We start from the raw sequence: 18,920 nt of genomic DNA, 5'->3' as shown, positions 1-18,920 counted from the left end.
GTTGATCCTGAAAGAGAAACAAAACGATTAAAAAAATTTATATTAACATTTAATTGATTAAATTCACTTATAAATACCTGTAGGACTTTTTTATTCAGTCAACGTTTATTTTAAAACGTTTTTAAAATATTTTTATGCACTATTTTTAATAACTTATATTGCAAGATAAAGGCATATAGTGTAAATTTAACATATAGTTAGAAATTATTAATTTTATAAAACCTATATATAAATTAACCTTTTCCGATCTGTTGACACTAAGAGGACTTTTTGATCACAATCATTGCAGTTTGACCTGGCATGTTATATATCTTAAAACATTATGATATTAATAATTAGCATGCAAAGTGTATTTATTACCAATATAAAGTTATTGCTAACATACGAATACATTGCACAGAGATGTCGCATAGTAAATCACAACAAAATTAAAATATTTAAAAAATACATACAGTCAAACCTGTTTTTATGCGGGGGATAGGGACCGCATTAAAAAAAACGCATAAAAAAATCGCACGAAACTTCACGAGGGGCTATAAAAAATAGTTTTCGCACACAATTTAAAAAATATTTTTTTATGCGGTCAATAGGGACCGCATAAAAAAGTCTCACATAGAAAATAACTCAAAACCGTACGAAATAGAATTTATTGACAACAGATGTCAGCACTTGACTGCATCGTCTCATCGATCGTCTGTTTTACATATTTTTGTCCAGGTGGTGTTTTGTTGACTTAAAAAATAAATTATTTCATTTTTCGCATATTCCTGAAATAATATTACTATAATAAGTTCATTTATGCTATAATAAGTTTATTTAGCTATAATAAGTCAACGTGAGACATGACGAATCGCACGAGACTAGTCGCCAACTATACCGCACAAATAAAAAATCGCACAAAAAAAACCGCACAAATTAAAAATTCGCATAAAAAATCGCACAAATAAAAATCGCACATAAAAAGACCGCATAAAAACAGGTTTGACTGTATTTAAAAAATCCAGCAACGAGTTGCTTAACTTTCCTAACAACATTTAAAACTGCGTGTATGGCGCCATCTGTTATATTTCATTTAAAAACTTTTATATTTTTAATTATTATAAAATGGCAAAAAGCTTAATTTTGAGGTTAGGGATGGGTTTTATAAAAATTGTAAATGCTAATAACGAGTGAAATCGTCATTAAGTCCGACCCTATTCGAGATATGACACACGAACCCCCTTTAATAAATCTCCCTACCTTTCGAACTTTACCTACAAAAATTTAATAACATCAATCCCCTAATACACAAAAGATGACTTTCAAATCTAAATAAAATGATGACGAATAACTAAATTTGTTTTATGCCCACAATTCTAACAAAAAGAAATAAAATTAAGAAATTACGAATTTCGAACATGATTGTATTCATAATAGCCATTATTCTATTCTTCCATAAGTTTACATCGATTAGAAAGAGGAAATGACTTGTACTTTACAAAATTCTGGACAATAAGTTTATAAAATTATAATCGTACGTTGTTAAAGTACTTCTCTAAAATTGATTTTTCTATTGTTGACAGACGTATTCAGGGAATATCCTAAATGTCTCTTTACCAAAAAGTATATAAGTTTCTTAGATCCCGACAAACTTATTTCAGATACCCCTAATGATGACACCCAGGTATGTCAAAGGTCCGTGAAAGAAGGGATTAAAACAAATTACTCTAATTGAAATATTTCTGAAGTTTAATTTTTATTTATAAAAGTAATGAAAAGCAAACATAGCGTGATTATAATTAATTTCCATCAAAATAGTAATTTATCAGATGAAATGACTCCATTAGATGTAGCAACTCCGTTTTTCCTGTATGATTTCTATTGCATCCTTTCCTTCTTCCTGTATACTTTCTATTTTTCCTCAAGTGCATGAACAAGAAAAACAATGTAACGTGTATAAAATTATAAAAATTCATTTACTATGATTTAATAAATACAAAATCAGAAAATATTAACAATTTAGAATTTTTAAAGTAATGGAAAATTTGTAAAAAATTAACGAATTCTGTTTTTAAAATTCCGAACCGTATGTTAATACAGGAATTAAATAGAATGCTAACGCAAAACATTGTTTGGTTTTATCTACTTCCGTTTTCGAGAATTTTTGGAAAAGGACTTTCCCCATAGAAAAAGCATTACATTTTTAATGCCATCTGTTAGAGATCGGGGGCATAACCAAAGAGCCTTAACGATATACTCGTATATAATAACATAATAAAAAATTATTAACACAAATCTTTTCCTTTTATAATAATTTTGATCTAAATATAATAATAGTTTTTGTAAATATAGTAGAAAAACTCCATTATAAGCACAATAAATAGGCCATATAGGCGAGAGACCCCAAAAAATTTCAAATGCAGTAAAAGCAAGTAAAATAGAACAATTAGAAGTAATAGAACATTTCTCTTTTATAAACAGCCTTAAAAGTTTTAAAATGCTTGAATAAAAGGATGTTTACATCCCTAGTATCAATATTTAAAATAACTCAAAAGTAAAATAGAAGTAATACATTTAAGATCAGGAATATTTTATTTGTTTTATTAAGTTATGGCAACACAACACCTGGGCGATCTGTCTAAGGGAGATGCCTTCCGGGAGATCTTTTTAAGGGTAACTGTCCCATTAAGGCGTTACAGTCCTGGAGAAAACACGTGGTCAGCCCGTCCTGGCAAAGCGCGAATCCAGGACCGAACTCCCAGTGTTCAGGGAACGGAACCATTTGGCCACTGGTGGGCCAAGATTAGAAATAAGAAGACATGAAATATTACTAGTGTATATACTTATATAATTTTAAATATTTTCTACGAAAACGAAACTGAGCTTCATGGGTTAGAAAACTAAATTTGTGTAAAAATGGGTTTGAAATTGATCTAATTCTAAAATAAAAAATTGTAGTAAAGATCAATGTAAACTGATAGCGATCGGATATTCGATTCAGATGTAGCGCGCGACCAGTTTACCATTGGCAATCGGCCCATAGACTTTAAATGACGAACTTTGACCTCGAATATCTCGGCCCATGGATCGAATTTCAAAATTCCGGTTTTGTCACAGTATCGGCCTTGCGCACTCAACCTCTTAACTAGCAGAAACCAACATCCAACTGCAGAAAAAATCAGAAGGGATTTACATGCTTCCAGTTGCACTTTTGACATTAACTGGATCAGAGCACACCAGGGTGAGCGGGGAAATGAGAGAGCGGATACTCTGGCCAAGGAGGCTGCCACGGACAAATCCCTCTCCATTTCGTATTGCAAACTGAGTCAATGCACACTCCGCAACTTTCTGCGTAAAGAGACTCTTACTCTCTGGCAGCAAAGCTGGGACCAACATGAAGATCATATAACTCACACCTTTATTCCTAACCTCGAGATATTCCTGCAAAATAGTTGGTACACCCCCAACTACTATAATTCTCAAGTATTCACAAATCACGGAAGGTATGCTGCTTATCTGGTCAGGTTTGCCCACGGCACATCACCACTGTGCCCGACTTGCAACGTTGGGGATGGTGCTCTACACTACCTAAATGACTGCATGATATTGGATCAGCATAGACTCGAGTTACAGCTTTTACTTCGGGAGCAGGGTGTGGGGTGGCCCTGCGATCCGGCTGACTTCTGGAGGACACGGGAAATTTTCCAGGCTTTCGACAACCTGGCTAGAAAGATTAGCCAAATCACACATAACCTCACTTTCCGCTAGGGGTACCGCGAGTGTTCTGTCCTTTTGTGCTGTCCCTATGCGCTGGCACTGTAAGAGCGAAGGCATGCTCGCACAGCCAGCTGGGTTCCTTACTCCTGTTTGTTGGTACGGTTTTACCGACACGCGCAAAGTTTGTCGCGCGGTTAACTGTTAATTCACTCTCAATTCTTTCATTTATGTCTGTGAAAATTTATATATCAGCATACCTGTAAATTTACCTGCCTTTATTCCCGGTAGTGCCCAAAGCGGAACCGGGACATGTACTAAAATTGGTACTTAATAAACTTAAAATGAATGAATGAAAAAAGTATCGGCCTTGCGACGGCCGGATGGCCGAGCCATCAAGGTGGCAGCCTACCGCTATGGGAGACTCGGGATCCGGACGGGTCGAAAAATCCCCAGGAATTTTTCGGGGGTGGTCCGTTTGATATGTCGGGCCCCGTCCCTCACCACCCGGTCGAACTCGTTGTGGGTCTGGCCGAACCCATAATAGGCTTGCTAAAATGAGGGCCTCTTAGTGCCAATAGGGCACTAAGAGGGCCTCTTTCCGCCCTGGAAAGAGTTAAAAAAAAAAGTATTGGCCTTGCCGAGTTTTGCATATTGCAAAGAACATGTTCAGGGACCGTGCAGTTACTTTAAAACTTCGAGCACTGACAAAACACTTATGCAGGGCTTCGCTCAATAAAAAAACTATTATAAGGACGTAAATTACTTTTAAAAAAAACTTAGAAATAAAAATCTTATCGAAAAAAAGTAATTTATTATAATAGGATAGGAAAACCAAATCTTACGCTAGCAACATTACCAGAATTAAAATTTTTCAATATACTGTAAACATTTTGGTAATTATTTAAATATCTATTTTTTTTTTTTTTTTTATAATTATAAAATTAAATTTCTACTTGCCTTTCGCTTTGCTACTTATAATTTCAACTACAATTGAGAATATCAGAAATAAATTCATTCCGGAAAATCTGCTGATGAACATGGTGTAAAGCGAATTTCATTTCATTCTGAAGCAGACTTTATATAACTGCTACTCGAGACATTAACGACCAAAATGACGAAAAGCTGAATATCACGAATGACATAAATTTTCAGCTAAATTTTATTCTAAATTAACTTTCTTATTTGAAAAAAGGCAATTAGTTACGAGTTTATTTACATTAGTTACATTTAAAACACAAGAAACAGATATTTTTTACTTTAAAATTCAAATAAGTATCCAAAACCCATCAAACCAATATCAGACGTTCCCTTTGAATCTTGCTTAATAATGTTTGGCCACTTTATTAAGCATATATTTTCTCTCAACAGTATTATAACCTTCATAGTTTAATTCCCCAGTGAATTAAAAAGAATTCCAATTAATACCTGTTTTCTATACTGCCAGCAGCATTTTCTAATCAAAATTTTTATATAGGCGTCCTATATAATATACTTTAATCACAAAAATATTTATATTTTCATAATTTATAATAATTTTTCAGTTACATAAAACTGCTATCAGTCATTATAAAACTGTAAAGAAAAATAAAGAAATAAAATAAATTCGTAAAATCCATTACAAACAATTATTTATTGTGAAGTCACAATGTCCGCTGAAATGTTTAATAATATTTTTAATTTATTTAATTTAAAAAATAGGCCTTGATTTTAGTAGTGTCTTGCCCCTGCGCATCATACATTTTCTCTTAAGAATAGAGTCATGCTTAAAAATAGAGTCTATCTGTGTTTAAGAGAAAATTTTGAATTGAAATAACATGGGTACTTGTCTAGATTGGAAGTTCGTATATAGTTAATCAGGACTTCCTGTCACTAAGCTTTTCATATCTGGTCTCGACATTCATTTATCTAACACTGTCCTTGAGATTAAGGAAGAACAGACAGATAGACAGTCTGACAGACGACAGTAGGAATTTATAAGTCTGTAGTTTTTTAAAATTGCAGCCCAGTTACCTTTTACACTAATATAACATGTAGTTTACAATTTAAAAATATAAACTATAGGTTAAGCAAATTAAAGATTCTCATTATATTTTTACGTTAATAAAAACTTAAGTTATAAACACGTTTTTTATTATATATATATATAAACTAAAACTTTCGTATTAAATTCTTATAATTAAAAATATAAAATGCTAATTTTAATATCTTCTGATAAATAATATTTTCAATTTTATTCTGAATAATATATCGACTTAGTTTTCAGAATAAAATTATAAACATTTAGAAAAAATTATTATTGAAAGCATTAACTTTCGCAATCGAAATAACTGAAATTACATATAGTTTTATTACATATAGCTGGAGAATTTTCTTAAATATTAATTATTTGATGAAACTGGATTTTCAAAAGAAATTGATGTGTGCTATACAAATATCATTACGATGAGGATGGCGAGGGAAGAAACCCGACATATTCGGACAACCATTCCCAAAAAATTCTTGTCACTTTTTCGTCCTAGTTCAGATTTGATTCCATGTCCCCCAGAGCGGTTGGATGCCACGCTCTGGGAATCGGCACCAGGAATAACACTATATCTTAGGTTCGGCACAACACCGCTCAAAGATTGCCGATCTCTAGTCTACTTGTTTGTAATGTAATAAATGGCGCCGAACCACTTTCCGCTATTGTACCCTGTCTACACATGTAACTAACATGTATGCAAAAAATAAAAAGCATAATAGAAAAAGTATGACGCGCGCTTTTTTGGTGCTTTCATAACCATACTTTAATGATAAGAAATTAAAATAATACTATAAATTACATACTTACATTTTCTATAATTTTACGGTTATAACTCTCAAAGTAGAATATTTATGCATAAACGAAGAATGCAGGACACTTATCCGTGATTGTAGAATTGCCTTACGGAAACTAGAACATGTGACAACCCTATTTAAATATCAAGCCAACAAATGGCGTTCTGAATAAAGAATTACTTTATGCACTTAAACAAATATCTAAATCTATAAAATTATTTATAGAATATTTTTTTTTTACTGAGAATCACTTAGTTTATTTTATCGAGAACTTCCAAACAGTTGTTATAAAAACAGGTTCACCGATGCGCTGTTTGATGCATACTGGAATGTACCCAAACTTAACCAAACCCATAACCTAAAAATATGTTGCTAATTGCTGCATTTTTCTACAGCAATGTATAAAAATTATAATAAAATCTTTTTTCATTACCGGTTTTTGGGACATTTAGAAGAGCTGGATGTCAAAGTGAATATCCCGCTTCTCCAACATTTTTGCAACTATTGATATATATAGTCATGTCATTATACTTTCTATTAAAACCACCAAGATCTGGTAATTTCGTTTGATGAGAAATCGAGAATTCATTATGAAATAAAAAAAAAAAGCACCCCGAAAGAAATCTAGCGAGGATCTTACCCACCTGAAAAAAATCCAGCAACGAGATGATTAACTTTCCCGGCAACATTTGGTGGCCCCAGTTTCGGTTCTACAAATTTTCAGAGTGCGTGAAACTTTTATGTTGCCACCTTTGTTGAAAATTCAGTGATAATTTATAAGAATATGTTTTTTAAATGAACTTTTATTAAGTTAATTTTCAATTCAAATTTATTAAAACCAAGAAATAATTATACTGAAAATGTAACTTTTCGTGCTTTCACTGTTGCAAATTTCAATCGAAATCATCGCCAAGTTATTAAGTCTTTCTTGACTCACCGTCGATCTTAACGAACACACGAAATAAAACTTAGCGAAAGTGGGAAATAAAATGAGCTGTCAAAAAGTACACAAGTCAAAAAAAGGTTGGAAACCGCTGACTTAGAGAGTATTTAATTGCGTTATTTTTTACCTTAAATTATGTGTACTGTTTTAAGTTTATCGAAATGGGTAATTATTTACGGCAGGGGTGTCCAACCTTTTTGTTTCTCTGGGCCACATTGGAAAGGAGTCGTAGAGTTTTGGCCACAAGTATATTATATATACTTGTGGCCTAATCCTTAAATATACAAGTATATTTAAAGATTAACATGTCTAGATTATAGTAATAAGTATATTTTAAAAAATTACTTCTACAGACACTTTCAATTTTTACTTAGAAATAGATAAATTCATTTATTATAAAGGAGACAAACAAAAATTTATTTGAAAAAACACAAATATTTGTTTTATTTTGGTCTCTAATTAATAAAAAAACGACGAAACACCATTTTAAAATGCATTTTTGTTTAACTAATATATTTATAAATAATATGTAGCCAAAAAAGTAGCCAATGCGCCAAATGATGTTTTTTACGCCAAACTAAAAAAAGGGTAGCCAAATTTGGCGCAAAGTAGCCAAATCTTGCAACGCTGGAAGGAACACTAAATAAAGCTGGAGTTGTGACTCAAAGGATTATAGACCCAAATGCAGGGAAATGAGAGAAAGGACAAAAGATAAAGAAGTGAGAAAGGTTGGAAAATTAAGGGTCAATATTTGCTTAACAGAAAGTCTATTTAACCTTTCTCACTACTTTTTATCTTTTGGCCTTTCTCTCCATTCTTCGAATTTGCGTTCTTTGAGTCACAACTCCAATTTTATTTAGTATTCCTTCCGCATTCACACATTTTCAAGTATTTGAAAATATTTCCTTTCCATTCAAAAATAAAATATGTATAAAGGTTTACGGCTTTGTGAAACTTCTTTTTTGAGTTTATGTCGTTGAAATAAATAAACAAAAAAAATAATAGAAATTTGTTGGTTTTGTTTACACGTTTATTGGGCTGCAGATTGGACACTCCTGATTTAGGGCGTGGGAATGGATTAAATTCGTTTCCATTATTTCTAATGGGAAAAATTGATTCGGACTTCGAATTATTTAGAGTTTGAACGACCTCCTGAAATGAATTAAATTCGAAGTGCGAGGCACCACTATTTCTATAAGTTTAACTTAGACTTTTATGAAAATTTCCTTCAAGACGCACATAATATTCCTTGTAACAAGAAGCATTTTATTTAATAAACAAGCAGAGTCGGGCCCGGTCGGTATTTGGAACAGAGACGATCTACGAAAACCTAATGTTGCTGTCATCTCTTTCCCCCATTCTTATTTATAGGTGAGATGAGAGAATACAATATAATATTTTTTTTCAGATTATTTCAGTAATTATTTAACAGATGGAGCCATGCTATCAGTCAAGAAGTTCTTTAATGATATATGTCATATCGTTTGATTGAGATAATAGGTTACATACCTTTACTTCAATTTTGAGATCACTCAATGTCTCCACAAATAATGTGTGATACCTCAATCAAAGAAAGTTTTTTGCAAATATTCGTTTGTATAATGTATTATTATAAATTACAACATAAAAGCGAAAGGAATCGAGAAGCAACATGAACTTTTGTTATATTTGTATTTCCAAATACGGGCAAAGCAGAGCCCCTAATAAAACTTATAACATTTACTTCAATTGTGTAATTTGCATTAATTTTTTTTTCCACGAAAATTTAATTATGATATTTTTATGAATTTAGGGAGGAAAATGTATATAACTATGTTACAATGTACTGTGCAAGGCAGGTTCAATGGAAAACGGGAAAAGTGCCATTAAAAGATGACAGTAACAGTAACAGTAATCAGAAGTGACAGTAACTGCGACTGATAACAGTCGCAGTTAGTGTCACTTCTGATTACTGTTACTGTTATATGTGTCAAAATTACTGCGCTATTGCTCATCCTGACTTTTAATAGTACTTTTCTTGTTTTCCATTGAACCTGCTTTGTTCAGTACTGTACATTATAACAGTTATATATACTAACACAGTCGCAGTTACTGTCGCCTCTGTTTTTGGAAGCGTTAAATAACTTTTGCGCTAATTGAAAGATACACTTCATTATATTTTTAAATGAAAAAATTATTTTATAAATTTTTTTCACATATTAAAACTAATGAAGATTTATGTTTGTTTTGCATAAATTTGATAATATTACATTAAAATATATTATAATTTAATTACTGTTTTCAAAAAGTAGTTACTCATTACAAATTATGTTAATACATTTATTAATTAGCTAATTTGTGCAAAACAGACATATAAATTATATTAATTTTAATATGTGAAAAAAATTTATAAAATAATTTTTTTATTTAAAAATAAATTCAAGCATATCTTTCAGTTAGCACTAAAAACCATTCAAATCTAAAAATTAGAACAATTGTTTCTTGTTTTTTATTTAATAGAGTAATATTCATAATTCATAAATTTTATCGATTTATAAAAAGAGTGTCCATATTTATATTAAAATGTATTGACAGAAGATTTCTGCTATAATAAATTTCTCTACAACAAAAATATAAAATAATAATAATAATAATAATAATTTCCTGATAGATTGATTGTTTCGATAAGACTTGACTCATTTAACACCTTTTTTTTACATTAATTGTTTGAATAATATTTATAAATTTATTCAGGATATTATTTTTAAAAATTCAATGTATGTAATATAAAACGTAAACAATGATGTTTTATTTAGAATTGAAACATCCTTCTGAAAAAAAAAATAAAGAATTGAGGTTTAATGATATTAAATGAGAATATTATCATAAATTCTAACGCTAGCAAATAGTTAAATGAAATCCAGATGTTTTTAGATTCTTTGTATTTTTTTGAAATTCTATTATAAGTTATTATCATTCATAGTTAGATTTTTAAGTGGAAAAAACGAAAATTAAAATTAGACATTGACACCAAAATAAAATATTATATTCGTATGCTTCCAATGTTCTTCTGATAATATCAGTCCTACTTGTAAAAATATAGGCCTAAGTTAATTGCATTATATAGCTTCTAGTATTCTATAAATTTTCTTATTTAATTTTTAAAAAATGGATCTTATTGCATTTTGGCGTATAAAATTTAATGATTTTTAAATTTTTATATTTTTTTCCTAAGTTATTTTATTATTAATTATATTCTTACGATAATTTATTAGGTTATATGACTATTGCTTCATTTGATAACATGTAAGTAGCGTTATATCTCTACCTGTATATTTATTATACATCAGATAGAATTTCGTATAATAAATTCATTTTTAATGAAATATTTTAGTAATATTTTCCTTCTCTTATTTTAAATAAACGAAAGACTTTCTGTTATTCATAATAATTGGTATATGAAAAACGTTAGCCGTATAAACGTTATGCAGATTTGTATTACTGTATTTAATTAAATTTTTAAATATTTATATATTTGCTATCTATTTATCTTTTGAAAATATTAACTAGAATTTATTATATCTATGAAAAAATTGAGTAGAATAACCCTTTTGACGATTATTTTTAACAAAAGGAGTACTTTGAATTTCTCTATCAAATAAAGGCTGCACCGGACGAATTAAATTGTTAAAAAATTTCGGTTGTCTTTCATCTTCTTCATATCTTTTAATTGTTGTAAACTTTTTAAGCTAGAAAACAATGAAATTATTTAAAATAAATCTTGATTAATTAAAGTTTATAAAAATGAAAGATATTTTTACCTGATTTTTGCTAATAGGAATGGTATAATATGGGATAATCCATGTATGAGTTCCATCGTAGCATTCAGGCATTAAAGCAGATCCTTTATATTTCACATAGTGGTCAGTATCATTAGGTAAAAGATCTTTTATTTTTAATGACGATGCTAATTCAGCAGAATCATCCGGGTTTTTTATTTTTTCGAGAGAGTCGACGATCGGTTGCAGATTTTCATTATCTGATTTTGAAAGCTATAAAATAAAAAGATATTCAAAATAATCCAAAATAAATTATTAATTAAAGTAAAAAAAAATATATGTTATACAGGAGAAAATATTACCTTTACCAATATACTTAAAGCTAATACTGCATCTGGCACGTTGATAAATTGTTCGTACTTAGTATTGAGATGAATGAAAACAATCTAAAATCAAAATGAAAGTTATAGTGTTAATAACAAAATTTAGTAATAACATTGATCGTACTATAACATTGATCATACTACAGACCTATATTACAAAATTTCAAAAATGCTAGTTATTAATTAACACAGGATGCTTGACTTGAAAAACAAAATTTTTCTTTTACTATTCAATAAAATTCAAACTTTTAGGTATTCAAATAGAAGATTTTTAAAAAAATTTAATTGATATTCCTTAGTATTCATATATATCCTCTCAGTCCAGACATTTAATTGAATAGATAACGTACCAAATTTGGTTTTCATGTTTTATAAATTATTAACGATCTGACTTTGCAAAGCATGGATCAATGAACATTATAAGAAATTAAAACGTATTCTATAATATTATCTTTTAAATCTATCAGATTATTCATTCCTTATATTCAATTATAAACTATTAACTAACGTCATATCTCTATCACTTCTAATGTAATGATTAAATTTCCACATATCGTGTTCTTATTATTTTTATTGTCCTTAAATTTATAACAAAGAAAAAATTCAATAATTTAACGAAAAATCAACTTGAGCATCATTATTTTCCACATAAAATTCTCTAGATTAATTCCTCAAACGTTACCTTTATTATATTAATAGTATAAATGTAACGTTATAATATCTCGTAACAATATATTGTACTGTACATCATTTATTTGTATATGTGCTTATTTTTCCTTATAAAAACGGAGTACTTTAATTATTCTATTTTAATTTTATAATTGTCAAAGTTATGCTTAAAAATATAGTTAAACTTTAAGAAAACACAATACATTTAATTAACATTTCAAAAGAAACCAAACATTATTATTTCTATAGTGTTATATAATACAAATTCATACAAGAAACCCAATAGAAATACGTAGAAATACTTTACAAATATATAATTAGCAAAATCAATTAACATAAATAAAGTCAAAGGTTTTTCATAGATATAACAGTTAAATAATTTATATATAAAATTCTCGTGTCACAATGTTAGTTACCGTACTCCTCCGAAACGGCTTTACCGATTTTTACCAAATTTGATATGCATATTCAGTAGGTCTGAGAATCGGCTACTATCTATTTTTCATACCCCTACACCATCTCCCCCTTTCAAAAATATATTTATATATAAATTAAGGCTTTTATGTCCAACAGATGGCGCTACCTTCCGACGAACTAAGTTTGCTTTTCTGTCAGGCATTATGCTTTTCTGTGAGAATGGACTGAAGCAGATCATTTTCTATCTATCTATATAAATAATATATAACGTTCGTTTGTTCTTTTCTATGTTGTTTATATTAGTTTTAGTTTACGTTGTTTAGCATCGCGCGTGAGTTCTTTTGTATTTTATTTAAATTTGAAATTGGTTATTCGGAACAGTATTCGAATGTTGTTAGCCTGACGATGGCCATGGAATGGGCCGAAAACGTTTGTTTATGATTAAAGTTAAAGGTTCTCAGCATCAAGGTGTTGTTGTCTTACAGTGTAATAGAGTCTGAGTGAGGTTAGGAGAATAACTATTAATTATTCCTATTTTATTAAAATTATTACTTAATATAAATATTAATATAAATAAAATATAACGTTCGTTTGTTCCTACCGATTCCTTTGAAATTTTGACACAACGTTGCATTCGAATACGCACGTGTTTTTATATAATATACATGTCGAAATTCCCCCAGTGGGGGGAGATGGACGGGATTAAGGCTTACCGTGAAGAACTCGGCTTCTATTATACTATTTTACATGCGTTTTTTTGCGTTTTTAATTGCGTTTTAATAGGTTACGTCAACAGAATATACACTAAAAAGGGATTTTTCGATATTCCCCAGCGGGAAAAGTGACGGGATTAAGGCTTACTGTGAAGAACTCGGCTTTTATTATACTATTTTAGATGCGTTTTTGATTGCGTTTTAATAGGGTACGTCAAGAGAATGTACACTAAGAAGGAATTTTTTGAAATTTCCCCCACGGGGGAAGTGTTACACATTTATAATAGATACATTTTGAGCCACAACAACGCGTGGCCGGGTCAGCTAGTTAATTTATAAATTTCTACGAATTAATTGTATTCTGTTTTTTGAACGTTTTAAAATAAACTTCCTTTTAGAATTGTTTATAGCAGTTATTTGAGTGAATACCAAAAAAATTAGTACATTCAATAACATTTATTTGCATATAAAAAATTTAAAAAAATTAGTGCAGTTCGAATTACTTCAATTGCTAGTGTATCAATGCCACTAAATACAAAAGAAAATTCAAAAAAATAAAAAATAAATAAATAAATAACGAAATAATTTATTACAACATTTAAATGTAGCGGAAAAAATTTGTAAAATTCAGTATGATTTATATAATTTTTATATCTTTAACTAAGTTATCATGAAATAGATTTTATATATCTAAAAAATTTATTGCAGTAAACGAATCGCGATTGACTGCCTTCTTCATTTATCAATAATTTATAAACAACAATTTAGTTGTGTGGACTTTGTTTTTGACTTAAGAAAATAAGTTTGCTTTTATGGCGCCATTCATTAGAAAAAAAAAAAAATATGAATTGTTTTTGACAGCCATTTTCTTCAGTTGCTGTTGGCAAGACAATGGAATATTAAAAACTTCATGTATTTATAACTAAAACAGAAATTTTTAAATATTATTTCCTTAGCACACGTTATTAAAGAGTAATTAGTCCGCTTTTGAATGTGCAATATAAGTACAAGCCCTCCAATGCTTTATTTCAATTTATCCTGTTTTTCATATCTTTTCCTCGTGATTTTTCTGTACATTTAAATTTTTTTCATTTCTTTTCTTAAATTTCTTTATATTAATCATATTAATGATATTTTCAATTGAGATTTTCTTGACCTTATAAAGAACATTTGTATTATGTAGCAAATTTTTGAAGTTTTCGCAGTTATTAATTCATTTCGTAAATAATTTTAATATTACGTCAAGAACTATCATGAAAATTCATCATATCGTTAACTATTATCGCTGTCTTTCAATTTGCTTAACTACTTTAACCATTGTAATTTATGAATTTTATAGCTCGTCAGTTATAACAGCAGTTTTATTTACAGTACTATAGTTTGGCCAATGTGGCTATAAGGTTTAATTCTTATTCACTATTAGAATGCCCCACTCACATCAAAACCTGCCAGCATGGGTGTAGGACGATTCTCCTAGTTGAACTATTCACGAATATTCATGATTTATGAAGATCCGAATTGGTTTTAATCTGTATTTTTATCGAGTAGAATGATTCACAACATTCAACCGACATAATTTTTAGTTTATTCTTTTAGTGTGTATATTAATTAATATTAATTATTTCGCAAATAGTATGAAAAGATAATTTATAAGCATATTGAAATTTTATATGAAGTTTAATAAATTTGTTTTCCTCCAGTAAATGGTTAAGTAATTGATTCATTTTAATAATTTTAAATCTTAATGAAATTTCTAAAAAAAAATTAAAAAATCTTACCTCCATATTAAAGTAGTTACTGTTAATTGTATGAGCAGATCCCTTACTAGGATTTTTGCCAAAAAAAATTAAAATTTTAGCAAGGCCATACATTCCTTCAATGCCTTTTCCGCTTATAGTAACGTTTGATGACGTTGGAATGGTTATCACCACTAAAATTTTTATTTCAGATTTTTAAAATTATGGAAAGCAGAATTGATATATTAAAATTATTATTATCTTTATTAGTCAAAACTAATCAATTCTTCAAGTTAAAAATTAATTTATATGTTACCTGAATAACCATAATTTGATATTGTTAAATTCTCCAGATCTTTATCGTAATTTTGAAATTGTAAAGGTCCCATTTCGGTGTTGACTGTAATCATTTCAGTATCGATATTAATTGGCGACTGATTCTTTCCCATGCAGAATTTATATAAACATGGCCATGTCGTCGGATCTGTATAAACTGAAATTAAAAAATATATACATGTAATTTAATGAGCAATTTAAATAGTAAACAATGGAAAAATTCAAGAATATTTTAAAAATAAGCTCTGTATTTCTTTAATTTATAAAAATATTTATATACAATAACGTACTGCTAATAAATATAATTAAATTTTCAAATTTTTAAATATGTACTATACTTTTCTCATATTAAGTTATTGTCTTTTAACTACTGTAATATTTAATTTATATTAGTTAATAAGAATAACAATCAATCAAAGTAATCATTTTTGCCATGTTTTTTTTTTATTTTATTAAATTAACTGGTAATAAAATAATAAATATATTTACTATAAATAATGATTAAATTTTTATCTAAATTCATATTAACAATATTTTTTAATTTTTCAATGGAAATAATCTGTCTTTCAGTGAGACAATTTATTAATTTTCTAGCATTTGATAGACTAAAATTTCAATAAAAAATTCATTCATTACAATAAAACTACTTTTGACTTAGGACCTACTTTTTCTTTATTAATAATCATTTTTAATGGATAATAAAAGTAATATTTTCTGTATTCCATAAATTGTATTTCTGTAATCCATAAATTGGGCCGAAAACGTTAGTTTTAGGTAATAAATTGTTTGTTCTCAGCGATAAGGTGTATTGTATGTTTCTACTGTAATATTTTCTTTTTACTTCCTTAATTTTCTTAGAAATAAAGCTAAAATTAATAAAATTTTCCTCAACTTTAATTAAATATTAGTCTATTGTTCCTGTAATTATTTAATCGTTAAACTCAAAAAATGTTCAAGTGTTAAAATTTCTTTTTATTTAAAATGTTTCAATTTTTTTAAAATAAATTAGATTTTAGTTTAAAGTTTTTAACAGTTTTGAATCAATCAAAAGAATGTTGAAAGAAAGAGCTTTGCGAATATTAGGCTATACTTGTCCAGTTTAACCATAAGAAAATACAGTAGTTAAAAATTTATAATTAATTTTAATTAAAAAAATAGTATAAGCAAGATAAATTTTGGAAAATTTTATCATTAAAATAACTTTTTTAGATATTTTAAAGCTTTATTGAGAAATAAAGCTTTAAAATATTAAGAAATTTAAATATTTCTTTTAAAAATCTCGATTTTCTTTTAAAGTAATAAAAAATTTACTCTTAAAACATCTCTTTAGATTTTTAATAATACTGTAAATCTTTTATAACTTCATAGTTATTTTGAACTAATTGTATTGTAATTAATACAATATTTGTATCTAAAATTGTCTACAAAATGTCGTGAATTTTATCATTAAAAACAATAAAGTTTATATAGTAAAGTATAAGAAAGTAATGCTGTCGATTATTAAATTACTAATAAATATTAAATATTTCAATAATTGTTGTGGCCTGCGAACTTTAATCATTTTTTTTTTCATTTAGAAGAAATGATTAAAGATCCGAATGATAACTTCTTTTATTAAAATCAATCATTTTATTAGTTTGAAAGTTATTCATTTATCAAATTTATTTATTATTTATACATTTACAAATTTACTCACCAGTATCTCTGTTTTCAATCGAATACGATTCAACTGAAAAATAAGAAGTTTTATCAATTTGTACCTAAGAAATATTCATGTAGATTTAATTTAACCAAATATTAACTTTATATAGTAATTAATAAACATTTCTCAGAAAATAATACTTATATTTAGGAACAAAGATTTCAGTGTGTCTTTCTTGTATATTGGTATTGCATTTCACTTAGAAATATAATATTATTTAAAATCTTATAAAAAATTTTAAATTTATTTTTTAAGACTGACCTTCATTTTCGTTTTTAGAACTTTCGTTTTCTTTTTCCTTCATTTTTCCAGAATCTTTCTTCGTCATTTTACAATCCTTTTTCATCTTTTTAGAATCTCCCTTCATTTCTTTAGAATCTTCTTTTATATTTTTAGAATCTTCTTTTATATTTTTAGAATTTTCCTTCATTTTTTGAGAGTCTTCGTTCATTTTTTCAGAATCTTTCTTCATTTTTTCAGACTCAAAGTTTTCTTTCATGTTTTTAGATTCGGGCATTTTTTCCATTTGGTCAGAATTTTCGGGTTTTTCCGAATTTTTTTCCACAGATTCTAAATAAATAATATCAATTATTATCATGAATTTTTCAATTAAACTAAACGTAAAAATGTAAATTTATAATTCATTACTACTGTAAATAAAAAATGATCGATATCCATAATTATCTCTGTGTTCGTAACCGTAATAACCTTGACTATGAATAGTTCCTAAATAAATAAAAAATATACATGAAAGTAATTTAAAATGCATTTTATTAAAAATAAATCTAATAATAATAACAATAATATTTAATTTTTGTTTTTTTATTGGTATTCCTCATTTTTTACTTTTAAAATTAAAAATAGAACTGAATATGAAAATATTAATCATCACATTCAGTATGCAATTTCAAAAAATTAAATGCAATAATTAAATAAGAGAAATATGCATATTATATTAAATTGTTGTATCTTAAATTCTGAATTTACTAATTCTGTAATCTAAAAATTTATTTTTATATAGAAAATCAAGATTAAAATTATCATTATTTGCCATTGTCGTGGGAGATTCTGTAAATATCTGAATGCTTTTCGAGTTAATTCCTTCCGAGCGAATCCTTGTAAAAAGTCTGCTCATTATGAGCAAAATTAGGGTCACAGTTCAACTTTGGGTTATTGATTATTCCGCTAACAAATCCATTTCAACTTCAGTGATTTTGGAAACTTGGCACTTATTAAACACTAGCTATAATTTCAATCCGTTTATTTAAAACTGACTCTTTAATTTAGAAATATAAAATTTAACATATTAATCTAGTTAAAAGTAAATGAATGAATAAATAAATCCTATAAAATTTAAAATAAAAATTTGCATAATATATTCGTGTAAGTTGACAAAATAATATAGTTATAAAATATATATACTCACTAACAATAAGAAGTTCACATAACAAAATACTAACAGCAATTTTGAAACTGAGCATGATTTTTGGCTTCTAACAGTTACTGTGCTATTTGTATGAAGCATCTGTTCTAGTGAGAAAAAGAATTTATATTCTCTGCTAAGTAATTAAAAGAAAAAACTTGTTGAACTACTACACTGTGATACCTCGTTAAGGAAGTAATCTATTAAACGTCGTGGAAATTTATTAATAAATAAATGTTTAATGTATAGATTATTATCAGGTTCTGTAAAATAAATGGTATTGATTATATCTAAAATGAAAAGATATTTTTGTAATCCAATTATATT

General features: G+C 27.9%; 1 protein-coding gene across 1 annotated transcript; it reads right to left on the bottom strand.

Annotated features, from left to right (window-relative positions):
* Nucleotides 1-11,001: 11,001 nt before the first annotated feature.
* LOC136986669 (carbonic anhydrase 2-like) lies at nucleotides 11,002-18,654 on the bottom strand. Its single transcript, XM_067284247.1, has 10 exons — nucleotides 18,597-18,654; nucleotides 17,819-17,896; nucleotides 17,432-17,740; nucleotides 17,292-17,368; nucleotides 17,165-17,228; nucleotides 15,449-15,625; nucleotides 15,175-15,326; nucleotides 11,577-11,660; nucleotides 11,257-11,487; nucleotides 11,002-11,184 (listed from the first exon to the last, which is right to left on the bottom strand). The coding sequence occupies exons 1-10, from the start codon at nucleotides 18,649-18,651 to the stop codon at nucleotides 11,002-11,004; spliced, it is 1,410 nt and encodes a 469-aa protein (XP_067140348.1). The 5' UTR covers nucleotides 18,652-18,654.
* Nucleotides 18,655-18,920: the final 266 nt, after the last annotated feature.

The sequence above is a fragment of the Centruroides vittatus genome, unplaced genomic scaffold (assembly GCF_030686945.1).
Source record: "Centruroides vittatus isolate TY-2023 unplaced genomic scaffold, ASM3068694v2 scaffold_1167, whole genome shotgun sequence".
Taxonomy (NCBI): Eukaryota; Metazoa; Arthropoda; class Arachnida; order Scorpiones; family Buthidae; genus Centruroides; species Centruroides vittatus.
Note: the sequence above shows the minus strand (reverse complement) of the source record. Positions and strands in the feature narration are given on the sequence as shown.

What these genes read in the sequence shown, in the direction of transcription:
- LOC136986669 (XM_067284247.1), bottom strand. Translation starts at nt 18,651, where the DNA reads ATGCTCAGTTTCAAAATTGCTGTTAGTATTTTGTTATGTGAACTTCTT. An exon ending in ATCAAATTATGGTTATTCAG is followed by an intron (nt 15,327 to 15,448) that starts GTAACATATAAA and finishes TAAAAATTTTAG; the next exon opens with TGGTGATAACCATTCCAACG. An exon ending in GTAACTACTTTAATATGGAG is followed by an intron (nt 11,661 to 15,174) that starts GTAAGATTTTTT and finishes TTTTGATTTTAG; the next exon opens with ATTGTTTTCATTCATCTCAA.